A 14,074-nucleotide genomic window follows, 5' to 3' on the forward strand; every position below is an offset into this window, starting at 1 on the left:
TGGTGCTGTTAGTACTGGTTTTGAAGAGTTGCCATTCTGAATAGACATCTTGGATTTTAGAAATTATTTTTAATTACTTCATAAATATTTGAGAATACACTTTAAGCAGGAAGTTCCTGGTGCTATATGTAATAAAGCTTTACAGTGGACCTGTTCAGTCCCAAACGGTTTAAAATCTGAGTTTAATTTCTAAAGTTGTAAGAAGCCCTAACACTGAAATCTAAATATTACATAAGGAGTAGAAATCAATCATGTAGAAGTTTCAGTGTGGATGCTAACAATCACTTCACACTATCTGTCCTAGGAAGTGTCCTGAATGCCTGTCTTAAATTAGGTAGAATTCAGATAGATGATCAAGGAAGCAGGAAGGGGCACTTAGAACAAGAGAGCAGCACAGAGGAGCAAGGGTAAGGCAATGAGGTTCATTTGTAGATGTGGGTGGAGGAGGCCTTATAAAGAATTGATCTAAATATTACAAACCCGCCAAAAGGTAGAGTGAGAACAATGGACTTGACTCTGTGTGTGAATGGAGTCCAGTGCACAGGTGGGTACAAGTCAGTGGTAAAAAAGAAGGTAGGTCATAGGATCATTTGGCAGTGGGTGCCGGGTTAATTGAAGCTAAAGAGGAGAGGTGCTAACAAAAAGTTAAAGTGATTGTCTTGTACAGGGATAAGAGGTAGCAGTGGAAATACAAAGAGATGGAAAACATCTGGGGGAAGGAAGAGTAGCAGAAGTCGGCCATTGTGCGTGGAGAATGTCTAAGAGGGATACAAAGGAGAAAGATTCATCTAGAAGGGAGCCTATTCTGAAAACACAGCTCAAATTAGATCACAGGTCAAATTTCAGATGATAGCGACATGATTTAAATGAACCTTAGACATGTTGAATGCCAAGTGATATCAAGATAATTCAGGCGGGTACGCTTAACCACAAGTTGGTACCAGCATTTCAACAGCCTTCATCTGTACACTTCTCCAACTGTTTATGCCAGCAGACTATTCTGCATGGGTCTTCAAAACTACTTGTTAGTGAAAGATCTTGGAGACATACTATGACTAACACAAATCTACAATTTAGTGGTCCTGGATTCCAGTCCTCAGTCTGAAGTGATGAGCCTTCCCTAAGTAGTTTACCTTCCCACTGTATAAACTGGTTTCCTCTTCTGGTCAAATAAAGGATTAAAGCAAAGTATCTTCTAGCTTCAAAGTGTATGGATTCCATAGGGAGATGGAGACTTTATGATAGGGAGATGGAGACTTTATGCTTTTTCAAGTCCTGCTAAATTGGACAAGAGACCACTATTGGTTTCTGTTCTGTATCAGTTTTACCACAAACTTGGCAGCTTAACAACAAAATGGATTGTTTTGTAGTCCAGTATATTAGAAATTCAATATGGGTCTCGTTGGGCTAAAATCAAGGCTATGTGGTTCAGAAAGAATGTCTACTGCTTTGCTGTTTTTAACTTGAAGAGGATCTTCACATTTTGTGGATCATGGCTCTTCCTACTTCTTCAAGCCAATGTTGGTATATCTTGTCATTTTAAGTTACATCATTTGGACCTTATCTCTTGCCTCCCTCTTCTACTTAAAATTTTTGTTGAGAATTTCATATGTAAGTACTGTATTTGCATCATTTGGACCTTCTCTCTTACTTCTCTCCAACTCCTCCCATGTCTCCCCTACTCCTTGTTAATCTCATGACATCATCTTAACTATTATTGCTAGATCTACCTGTCATCTGTCTATCACCTATCTATTTATCTATCTATCTATCTATCTATCTATCTATCTATCTGTCACTTATCTATCTACCATCATCTGTTTATACACACACACACACACACACACACACACACACACACACACACACACACAGACTTGCTAAGTTAATTTAGTGTATCTCAGATGTACATGTGTTTAGGGCTGACCACTTGTGATTGGATAACCTATCTGGGTGTTTGTCCCTAGAGAAAACTGATGACATTGAGCCCATCTGGATAGTCCAGGAGAAACTGTTTACCTTAAGGTCCTTAACCATATCTACAAGTTCATTTTTCATGCAAAGTGATGCATTTTGGTGATTCACAAAGAAGAGGATCCACAAACCCTAGCAGGGACCTGGGTCAGGGCCCTACCATGCAGCTGAATCCTGTGCCATTCATGGATGTGCTGTTCTGCAGTGAAAGTTCTTGAAACTTTCTGGACTTCTATAAGAAATGTCACTAGCACCAGCCCCATGAAGTGACAGTAGAAGATGGGCAAGGATTCTCTGCTCAACCAAAGTGCTGCTGGGGCAGGAAACTCGACTACAATGGGCAGACAAGGCCTATTTCTGCAGAAAGACTAAAACTGAAAAGAAGAGTGTGCTGAGGCTCGAGTCTACATATTGAGCACAACTGCAACTCGAAGAGAATGCCAGCTATTCTGAGTTCTGAGCATTTTGAACTAGGATGAGCTAAGAAGAGAAAGGGCCAAGTGATCTTGTTCTGTAGGAGAAAATGAAGGCATGGCCTGTTGGCCAGCCTGCTTGGCACACTGTGCTTCTAAGTGAGAAGTGTACTACACCGTGCTTCAGAGGTCAGAACACTGAATACTGGAATAATAAGAGTAGCCTGTAGTTATCCGCAGAAGAGTCTGCACTCTCCACGCCTCCTTTAATGAGCCTCTTCCACATTGAGCCCCTGGTGGTGTGAGCACTCACTATCCAATCCGAGGAAACGTGCTAACCATTCACATCTGATAATCCGAGGAAGCGTGCTAACCATTCACAGTTGATAAGCTTCCATTCTATAAGTGGTTGTTCATGTGCAATAAAGCAGACACTGTTCCCTGAAACTGTCTCCAGAGTGGTTTATCTCCATGCCCTTTACTGACCCACAGGCATTGCTGACTTGTGGGGGAATGCCTCCATGACAAAGGCACAGATTTAAGCCAATTTTGTTTCGAAGACAATTGTCTTAAGCAGAGTCGCTACTACTGTGATGAAACACCAGGACCAAAAAGAAAGTTAGGGAAGAAAAAGTTTATTTGACTTACATTTCCAGATTGCTGTTTATCATTGAAGGAAGTCAGGATAGGAACTCAGACAGAGCAGGAATCTGGCAGCAGGAGCTGATGCCAAGGCCATGGAGGGGTGCTGCTTACTGCCTTACTTGCCATGGCTTTCTGAGTCTGCTTCTTTATAGAATCCAGGTCCCTCAGCCCAGAGATGAGACCACCCACAAGGGACTAGGCCCTCCTCCATCTATCACTAACTTGAGGCAATTCCTTACAGCTGGATCTTATAGAGGCATCTTCTACATTGAGGCTCTCTCTTTTCAGATAACTCATTTGTGTGTCATGTTGGCCTAAGACCAGCCAGCACAAAAATACGATCAACAAAATTATGAGCTTATAGTAAAAGAGAAGAGGTTCTAGCAATTTGGCTGTGCATGAGTTGGTCATATCTAAAGAGATACTTTTGTTTTGAGAAAATGAGAGGTGATTTTACTCTTTTTTTTTGTATTTAAACCCAAACTTAACTTGATACTTACTTTATAATTGTGTATGTCATTAGACTTGGAGTTCCTAAAGTTTAAAATATGGCAGTGGTTATCACTCACCCACATGTTGAATGATTCTTAAGTATAACCAGTACTATCATTTAATGAACATAGAACTTAAGTAGAAAACTTTTTCTAAAATAGGAAGATGTTATAATTACATTTATTTGCCTTAGGAAATAACACTTCTCATTATAAATAGTGAAGACTGGAACATTAGATATCATAACATTTTACTGTTCTGCTAAAATGATTTCCTTTCAAAATAAAACCATGTCTAATCATAAACTTTCCTCTGACTTGGGGTTGGCAAAACAGTATATTTTGTTTTGTGTTTTATTTTATTTACTTTTAGTTTCTTTTTAAATTATTTTTCATACAATACAGTTTGATGTTTTATCTTTTCCTTCATCTCCTCCAAGATCCTCTTCATATCCCAACCTATTCAACTTCATGTTCTTTCTCAAAAATAAGCAAACAAAAATTAAAACAAACAACCAAAAAACAATTAAGACAAAACATTCCAAAACAAAACAAACAAAATGAAACAAAAATCTCACCAGAAAACCATGGGATTTGTTTTGTGTTGGCCGCTCTTGGGCATGTGGCCTACCCTGGAGTGTGATTGATCTACCCAGTGACACTCATTGGCGAAAACTGACTTTCTCTTTCCCAGTGGATATCAATTGCCTTGTGTTCTTGGTTAGCAGCAGGACCCAGTGTCCTTTCTCACTGTCAATTCTGGGGATCCATCTAGCTTGAACCTGTGCAAGTCCTAGGCATGCGTCTGAGTCTCTGTGAGTTCCTATGTGCACACATCCTGTTGCTTCTGGAAGACACTGTTTTCCTGACATCGTCCAACCACCTCTGGCTCTTACATTCTTTCTACCTCCTTTTCTATAAGATCTCAAAGCCTGGAGGGAAGGAGTTTGATGACCTCCCATTTAGGACTGAGTGCTCCAAAGTCTCTCATTCTCTTCACACTGTTCAGTTGTGGGTCTCTATGCTAATTCCCATCCTCTGCTCGCAGAAGCTTCTCTGATAAGGGTTGAGTGAAGGACTGATATTTGGGTATTTCAGTATGTCACTAAGAGTCACTTTATTGCTTGATTCCTTTAGAAGAATATAGCAGTAGGTTTTTCAGTAGGCTCATGATCTACCTTGTCTTAAGTTCTTGGCCACTTCAGCACTGTCAGGTATGGCTTCCTATCTAAAACTGGCTGGTTACTAATAACATATCTTACAGGCAGGTCACTGCTGTAGGTCACATGTTTTGCTAGGTAATATTGATGATTACTGTTCTCGTCTGGTAGTATGCTGAATTACTCCTAGCACCATGAATACTAGTCAATAGGGGGGAATCTTCTAGTTAGGCACCAGCGCTAATTGTTCATGTTCAATGGCATAAGCAAGTGTTGTCTTCAGCAATAGGGTCTTATCATCAGGAAAGAAGCAGTATCCTTGGAGATAGCCTGTGATATTTGGAGGAACTATGGGACCCCTTTGGCCAATGACTCAACAGATGTTACCTGTTCCTGCCACTGGAGGTTTTACTTGGTTGCCTAAGTTGTCTAGTAGGGGTATTGTCTCCCTTATATGGTAACATTTTGTGTTTTATTCTTTGACAGTTATAAGGTTTGTTAATTTACATTCGCGAAAAGGGGTGATTTCTAGGAAGGCGTGCCGTCGTTCCTTTGTAAGATGGTCACTTCAGATGGCATATATCATACCAGTGAAAATAGCTGCTGTGATGCTACAGATGGAGGGAGAAATTTAAATGAGCATTCACTGGAAGCAAACAGAGAATTCTTTGTTTTCACAAAACAGTATAGAAGATGATGGCTGTATACAAAATGACCACAATTCCAAGAAGTTATGTCAACTTGTTTTGCTTAGTATAATTTCCAGAAACCAATTCATATTCCTGAGAATTTTTATATCACAAATAGAAATGACTAGAGAATAATACACAGCAAAGTTCATGTTTGCTGCAAAACTAACAATGGCATTTTCACAATAAACTTGTAAATAATTCATTTTATTATAAATAAATAAACAAATAACTGTTCCCCTGAGAAGGGGTAAAGAAAGTTTGCATTCCTGCTTTTGGCAAGAGCCAACCCAAACTCTTCCCAGGCAGTTTCCTAATGACATGAGGGAAAAGGCAAAAACCACAGTGGAAATAGGAAATACCATTAAGAATTTCTATGATAAACTTTTTACTTCATGGAGAAACTTCAACAAAACACGTTAGTTAGCTTCACAGTATATCTTCCTTGATTTGTATTGTTTCTCTGATAATCCCTTGGTTCATGGATCTATTAATTATTTTGGCATATCAAATAAGTGCTGATTAAAATAGACATGGCATTGGTTTATTTTTAATATACCATAATGGAGCAGAAATAACTGTTTCCTTTAGACTGGAGGCTCATCTGCTTTATGAAAGGCACACTTAGTTTGACTTCTGCCATTTGATCTTATACCACCATTTCAACATTGAGCTAACAGAATCTAAAGTGATATTATCTCAGAGTAGACTTAAAACCTTCTACACATCTGTCATTACAAAACTAGTAGTCCTTTTTATTTCTGCTCTAGTGTATTTAATGTTGATAGCACGTGAGTCAATAGTTTATGATTCATTTATTGCTTTCCTTGTTTTGTTTCCCAAATATACTAAGTACATTTTAAGTGTCTGTTATAAAGTTCACCCTTTTTAGAAATGCCCTTTTGTCTCCTCTGCAGTGAACCATATCCTCAGAAATCCTTCTGAAACCAGGTCACCTTTCCCGTGTGCTGTAAACTCTTCCTTAATATGCAGCCTGGAGTGGTGGCTCCTTTCTCTATGTCCTTACAAAACTTACTACTTGGCTTAGCCACATGTTTTTAGTTATTATATGTCTGTTTATTTCTTATCTTTCCAACTAAATCCACAGAAAATTCTTGGAGGCAGAGGTTATTTGCTACATATTTTTATATTCCTGGCACTTTGCCTAATGTCATATAAATTCTAGATTACTTATAATTTATCTATATTCTTGGTTGCAGGTTACAGAAACAAAGCTCACATATTAATTTAAGTAGTAAAGGGTGGATCTGGCTAAATAGTTACCTATGCCTAGAGCAGGACCCCGAATTTGTCATCTATTGATTATTATCTGTCCTCTTATATTTATTACTTTCGATTATTCTTCATCTTGCCTTTATTTTCATGTAGGAGCTTCCTAAATAGTGCTCTTCGGAAGAGGGAGTGCTGCTTTTTCCGTGGTCCTGAAGTCCAGAGTTGGTGTTCTCTGGCTGGTTCTGTGCTATGTGCTTATATACTAATCATAGTTGTCAGAAGGTTCATTGATGCTGGCTAAGCCAGCCAGTGGGATGGATGGCTCTCTCCCAATGTATATACCAAGGTTGGAGAAAAAAGAACTCATTGTCCAAAAAAAAAAAAAAAAAAAAAAAAAAATGAGTTCTTGTGCCATCCATGTGGGAAATAAGCACCAAACAGGCAAAATAGAGATGCTCACCAGGGAGTTTAATAAATACCTACTCATTGATTAACATGTGGGAAAATATTAGCCTACATCAAAAATATTATATAATCAGGATAGCACTTCCCAGTCACTGTTAGGGTGGGCTGATGGTATGACCTTTGAGTTCAGTTCCCCACTCATACATTGCCAACATTAGAAGGCTGTCACTCTTGAGGGTGGATGATATGTTTTCAAACATCTAAATAGTATTTCAAAATTCTTCTGTGGAAGAATGAGCACAACAGCATTCACATCTCTCATTTGGTTTGTGATGATGTTGGCCAGAAGATTTTATGATGAAAGTAATAAATATCTTTAACCAATTAAATCTCAAGTCATATATCTCTGCTTTGGATTTCTTCAATGAGAGCTATGTTGACTTTAGAGGTTTTGCTGCCTCCCCTTTTAGTCATGGTGAGGATCAAACAAGGCCTTTCAGAGGCCAAGGCTGTGATTAAGATATGTACACTAAGTTGGCAGGCAGAGTTTTTGACTACCTATTTTTTTCATGGAAAAGTAAGATGAGAGATACTTGAAGATGAGTCATGTCTTGAATACCTTGATTGAGACTCAGCCCATGATGATCTTAGAGAACATTACAGAAAATGAACAAATAAATTGAAATTTTCATATAGGAAGTGCATGCAAGACAGGCAAAATCAAGAAGTTATTCAGTAATTACTTGCTGTTTGGTAATGAAAACTCCTTTCGAACAGGAGTCAAGGTCATGCAGAGTGTATGATTTCCATTGGCATCCCTAGCACTGTATGGCCAGACTATGTTCTAGTGTGTTGATAAAAGCACATATAAATTGTTATCATTTCAATTTTATTTAGTGTTAAATATGCCTATGTCAGATGGTTAACCTTTTTTGTTTATGTGTGATGAAAGAACAAATTAGCTATAAATGGAGTAGTGTGTCATTTAGAAGTCAATGTTCTGAAACTTCTGATAAAATGAATATTTTACTCAGAAATGTGATCCTAGAATTTAGGAGGTAGATGCAATAGAATCAGGAGTTTAAGCCCATCCTCAGTTTTCTCAAACACTAAACTAAGTAATCCACTCCTAACTGTACTTCTTGGGAATTTCTTAATTTGACTGCTCATCTTTCTTTTCAGAACTGGAAGATAAGCAGAAACCTACAGCTGATACCTCTCCGGATATTACTTTGTTCCTACCACTGCTTCGACCAGCGTGGTCCTAAAGTCTTCGGAATTGTTCCAGAGTAGAGCAGGTGAGAAACTCCTTCACAGGGTCACCAAGCCAGTTGTCTGCTCTGCACAAGGTCAGTTCATGCTCCACTTAGGAGGCCGTCCTCTGTCTAGTTCCTTTCAGTTCATTAAGCAAAGGAAGATAAGTCATTCAGTTACAAAACTGGCAATAGACTCACTGCACTCTACCTCTAGACGGTCTGGTTCTAGATGCTCCTTTCTTCCTGTTGGCTTAAAACAAATTCTAAACTGGGAAAAATTAATCTGCATGGCACATGGATGTTGATATTTTCCATACCTTTATCAGTCCTACCTCCCTTTTCTAGAAAATTTTAAGAGAATTTAATGGAGAAGCATGTTTCACTGATGAGCATTTCACAGTTGAAAGAGAAGTACTCATTAGTGCAAGGCAGCTATATTGTATTAGCCGAATTTCATTTGAGGCACTAATATCTGTTGATAAGGTCTAGAATCTTCATTCCTCTTAAATATGGGTAGAAGGCTGGAAAGTCAAGGATAGTGACTGCTAACACAATTACTGTCTACAGTGTTTTGATTTGTTTTATTTTATTTTTAATTTTTTGCTCGAGGGAAATTTGTCTGTGTGAAGAAAATTGCTGAAATGAGAATTTAGCTCATTTTCTATGAGGAAAGAGAGAAAACTAGGGAAAGAAGTCATGAAAATATATGTTACATTTTGCCTAGATCAGTGGTTCTTAAAGTGTGATTTGCACTCAACACCATCTGGCCAATTCTCTGGCTCTACCGTAGGACCACTGACCCGGAAACTGTGAGTATCGCCAGGTAGTTTCTGTGGCCATTGTCTTTTGGGTGATTTGTCTGTGTGGTTGATTTTGAGAACCACCAATTAGTTGGGTTTGTAAGAAAGCTAATCCTAATTTCATGTTTAAACTCCCCTAAGGATAGCATTACTTCATGTGACTGATTGTCCACATGCTGGAAGGCAGAGTGGAGCCTCCTCTGTGCTTACCACTGCCACCTTCCTTGGGAGGCCACAATAAGTTCAACTCATGTCACACTCTTAGATGCATCCAAGTTACCTCGGGCATAGTTGGCAAGTGGGATCTATGGAATACAGCAAAGGCTTAGATCCAAAGAACAAGTCCTAGGCCCCACTCAAGCAAAGTTATTTCAAGGTAACATTTAAAAGGCTCCATTAAACAAGAATGTACTTAAACAAAAATAAACAACTGGGAACAACCCAGGGTTCACTAAACACACTATATGTGCTTATTAAGAGAAAAATCACTCAGGAAATTGTATTTGATTGGGAGAGTATACTGTTTAAACATGGTTTGTTTATCATTCCAGTCCTCTGACTTCAGCCACAATCTATTCCTCATCTTGGTCCTGATTAGAAAATCCTGTCTACCCACCCATCTATGTACTTGCTTATTCAACAAGTGGTCCGGGTATTTTCTTGACATTCAGGTGACATATAGGTGGCTGTGGCCTCACTCTTTCCACTCTTGCTGCCATGTTTAATTCGTATGTGAAGGTCATGCAGCCTGGCTTCTCCTCACCGGTCCACAGCATTTGTCTTTGTCAGGTCATTGCCGACTTCCTTCTGATCTCCTCGCTTCTCTCAGAGGTGGTTCCTCCCTGCAGATTTGGGCTCCACTAAGCACCTGTCTCCATGGAGTTACAGCCTTAGGAAATCCCTCTTCACTATCCATCTAATTGAATTCTTTTCTGTGCTTTCCATTACAAACCAGTGTTCTGTGAAACTCTTAACCAGGTCTTACTCTCTTCAAGTGCCTTTTGTTTAATGAATGAATCCACTCACCCCTACCCTTTCAGTTACTTGCACTCACAACAGGACTATCAGTGACTCTGTCTCTTTTTTCACCTTTGACCTATATCTCCATGTCCTTTAATGTCAACATATCTAAAAGGAACGCAAGCTCTTCCATACAGGCTGTTCTTTTCCTATTTGTTCATTTATTAAACAAATATTTGCTGAGGGGCTGCCATCTATGTTCTAAATCTGTGACAGTGAACAAAACTAATAGGATCTTTGCCCTCACAGAGATTTCTTCCTAATAGAGGCAACTGAGAAACAATTTACAAACAATATGATAAATAAAATAGGATTTGGAAGATAGAGAATGATGAGGATAATATTCATGTGGGAATATTTATCGTTGATCTGGAAAGAGTAAAGCAAACAGCCCTATAGATATTGTAACTAACAATTGGTTGGGTATGTGGGAGGCTAAGAGTCCTTCCCAGAAACTTCTGGAAGGCATCAAATAACTGATATCATTGTTCTGACATCATAGCTCTGACATCATGGCTCTGATATCCAGATGTGCAGTGGCTTCTGGATGCATAATAAAGTATCAACTGTCATGACAGGAACAACACTGGGGGAGAGGTATCTGCACCTGCTCCGTGGGCACCCAAGGCTCTGAATCACGACTTAAACCAGGAACTTCTTACTCTCCCGGGTGTGAGGTGATGCCTGTGAAGGTGATGTATATTCCTGACAACTGCAATACATCCGAAATGCTGCTGGGATTTGAAACACTGCAAAATGTTTTTATTTATTTATAGCCAGCCCTTATCTAAAGTTGAAGCAACTGGAATATTAAAATTTTGCAAATTATCTAGATTATTTTTCCCCTTTGTGTCTCTCACATCCAGTCTCCTAGATTTCCATTTTCACTCATATTTGCCTGAGAAGGAGAATGAAAACAAGAATGAGGTCTCTCTCATTGCTTGTTATCAAGTCTTATTGCCCATGTTTTGGGAAGGTAGCTTCAAACAGAAGTCTACTGTAGAATCATTAATACATTGTGTTGATGTCTCTAGTGACTAGATTTAATTCAATACCACCTCTGATTTTTATTTACATACATATTTGTATACATAATCCGACATGAATTTTCTCTATTTAACTGGTCAATCCTTTCCTTTCCATTGTTTGCTTTCCTGTACTAGCCCTACTTCTTCTCTTTCTTCCCTCCTTCTAGCTGACTTCACATTCAAGATCGTAGACCATGAGATAGCTTAATGAGTGCTGATGCCTACAGCCAAGCCCCATAATATGAGTTTGACCTCTACATTCTCACTGGAGCAGTTATGAACAGAAACAAACAAACAAACAATCTAACTCAAGATACTCCTTCCTTAGCATCCTTATGACTGAGAGTGCAGGTGTGATGATCACTATTATTGGTTATGTTCAATATTTCTAACAAGTTTACAAAATAATATAAGATGATTCAGAGGTCAAAGACCCAATTAATTTGATGAAAGTATTATTATTTTTGTATAATCAAATCAATAAGTCTTTAAGGGTATTAGCGTTTTAGAAATTTTTATGTTGAAATACTATCTTGTGTACTAATATATTTTTTAAACTGGAGATTTCATTTTAAACTAAGGAAGTTTTAACGAAGATAGATTTTTTGATCACTTGATAAAGCTTCTAAAAGCCATAAAATAATATTGCAAATATTCTTGGTATGTCTTCTTAAAATACCTCTTTGTATGGCCCTTGTCTAGGTTATTTTTTTTCTGTGAGAAAAATAAATAAGCAGAAGTTACTTGGTCTTGCTAAATAACTGTTTGTTTCTTGGCTCAGAGAAAGTCCCAGGATACTTTACCCTTCAAACCCACCACTGGAACATTGGGAACCTTCTCAGGCCACAGGACTCTCAGTGTGGAAGGCCTACTTTCAAAAGTAGTCTTAGGGCCTGGAGAAATGGCTCAGAGGTTAAAAGCACTGACTACTCTTTCAGAGGATGTGTCAGAGAGAGAGAGAGAGAGAGAGAGAGAGAGAGAGAGAGAGAGAGAGAGAGAGAGAGAGAGACAGAGAGACAGAGAGACAGAGACAGAGAGAGAGGAGAGAGAGGAGAGAGAGGAGAGAGAGAGAGAAGAGAGAAATGTTGAAAAAAATACCCTAGAGGCTCCTGCCACATCGAAGGGCAGGCCACTGGGGGAATCAGAACATCGACAGGCAACACTTTGAGTTGCAAGAGGAGAAGGGGGCTTTTGAGCATCACTGTGGACTCAAGTTGAAGGGCAAGAGAAGATAAATGATTTGTCAGTCAGCGCAGGCACAGACCAGCTTTATCAGGACTTCCCTTTTATTTTATTCCTGTGAGCTGGTAAATGTTTCGGGAGAGAAAGAAAGCAAGTTCATTTGGGAGTTGTGAAACCGAAGTGTAGCCATCTTTCTTCTAGTAAAGTTAGACAAAGATTTCGTCTGTTCATTGTAATTATAATAAAAGCCTGTGGCATCACCAAGGAAATTAGCAGTTGCATGTGCTTGTTTTATCATTGTATATTGAAGATAAAAATGCATTACAATACATTAAAATTGTTCAGTTAAAATGCATCCATCAAGTAATACTAGCTTTAGGAAGGAAATACTTTAAAAGGACATCCTCTTCTGAAGTGTTTCTATTTTGTGCCAGCAATTCTACTTCCAAGAAATGTATATTGATACATCCCCTAGTATCCTAACTTGCACGTGGATAGGGTCTCAGAGAGCTGCTGCCTCCTTGGGAGGTGCTTTGCACTAAGTCAGAATAGCTCTTCTCTGTTCAAAACCAAGGATCTTCCCCTTGTCTCTCCTGGCTAGCATCTGTCAGTTGTACTTGTTCTGGGATACAATATGCTTTGCCTGGAGTGGCATCAGCTCCTTAGGCAGCTTCCCCACATTCCTCAGAAAGCCCTTCCAGCCACCTTCTTTAAAATCACAGGTCCTACCTGCAAACACCGAAGTCCTTCCCTTCTGTTTCCCCGTTCCTTCTCACCTTCTACATCACTCTGTAATGTAATTGTCAGTCCAAGCAGCATAACTTAATTGAAACTATTTATTTATACACATATGCTTATATGTGTCACATGTGATTTTAGGTAAATCTAAAATAATATAATTCCTTATGGCTTTTTCAAACATGCTTAGTGTTAATGACTCTAACATTTTTTATAAACACACAGTGCCAATCTTGGTCATATCTATTCTGCAACCCCCCTTTCTACTCTCCCCTAGATTCTCCAACAAGTGCTCCCTACGTCTTCATGTCACCTTCTTTTATAATCCAGTGAGTCTCATTAATGCAGCTTGAATGAGCCTGGGCAACCTATCAGAGGCCATATCTGTGAGGGAAAATGATTCTACTTTGCCCAGTAGCCGTTAAATCCCTGTAGCTCCTCAGCACAGCAGGAGCTCCTCCCCATGCACACTGCTTTTGTCGGCTGTGCAGGTCTCATGCAGGTAACTGTAACTACTGTGAGTTCATTAGTACAACAAGCCTTAAGATGTAGTGTGTGTGTGTGTGTGTGTGTGTGTGTGTGTGTGTGTGTTGTTGTTGTTGTTGTTGTTGTTGTTCTTTTCTGGGGCCCACCACCCAGCTCTGAACTAAATCACACATGGTGACTTATTCTTAATTATAAATGCCTGGGCTTAGTTTGGCTTCTTCCTTGCCAGCTTTTTCTTTTCATTTTTTTAATTAAGAAATTTTCTATTCACTTTACATACCAACCACAGACCCCCCTTCTTCCCTCTTCCCACCCCCCAACCCACTCCCTATCTCCACATTTTCCAAATCAAGGCCTCCCATGGGGAGTCAGCAGAACCTGGCACACTCAGGTGAGGCAGGTCCAAGCCCCTCCCCCTGCACCAAGGCTGTGCAAGGTGTCACACCCTAGGTACTGGGTTCCAAAAAGCCTGCCCATGCATCAGGGATGGATCCAACCCCCCTGCCTGGGAGCCCTCCAAACAGTTTGAGCTAAACAATTGTCTCCTGTATTCA

General features: G+C 39.3%; 1 protein-coding gene across 1 annotated transcript in view; it reads left to right on the forward strand.

The window, feature by feature from the left end:
• Lrrc69 (leucine rich repeat containing 69) overlaps nucleotides 1–14,074 on the forward strand; it is a 133,606-nt gene that overhangs the window by 90,492 nt on the left and 29,040 nt on the right. The window contains exon 8 of the mRNA XM_037202390.1: nucleotides 8,193–8,308. Within this exon, the coding sequence (XP_037058285.1) occupies nucleotides 8,193–8,303 (111 nt within the window). The 3' untranslated portion in view covers nucleotides 8,304–8,308. The remainder of the gene's footprint in view (nucleotides 1–8,192; nucleotides 8,309–14,074) is intronic.

This window comes from Peromyscus leucopus, chromosome 2, assembly GCF_004664715.2.
Source record: "Peromyscus leucopus breed LL Stock chromosome 2, UCI_PerLeu_2.1, whole genome shotgun sequence".
NCBI lineage: Eukaryota > Metazoa > Chordata > Mammalia > Rodentia > Cricetidae > Peromyscus > Peromyscus leucopus.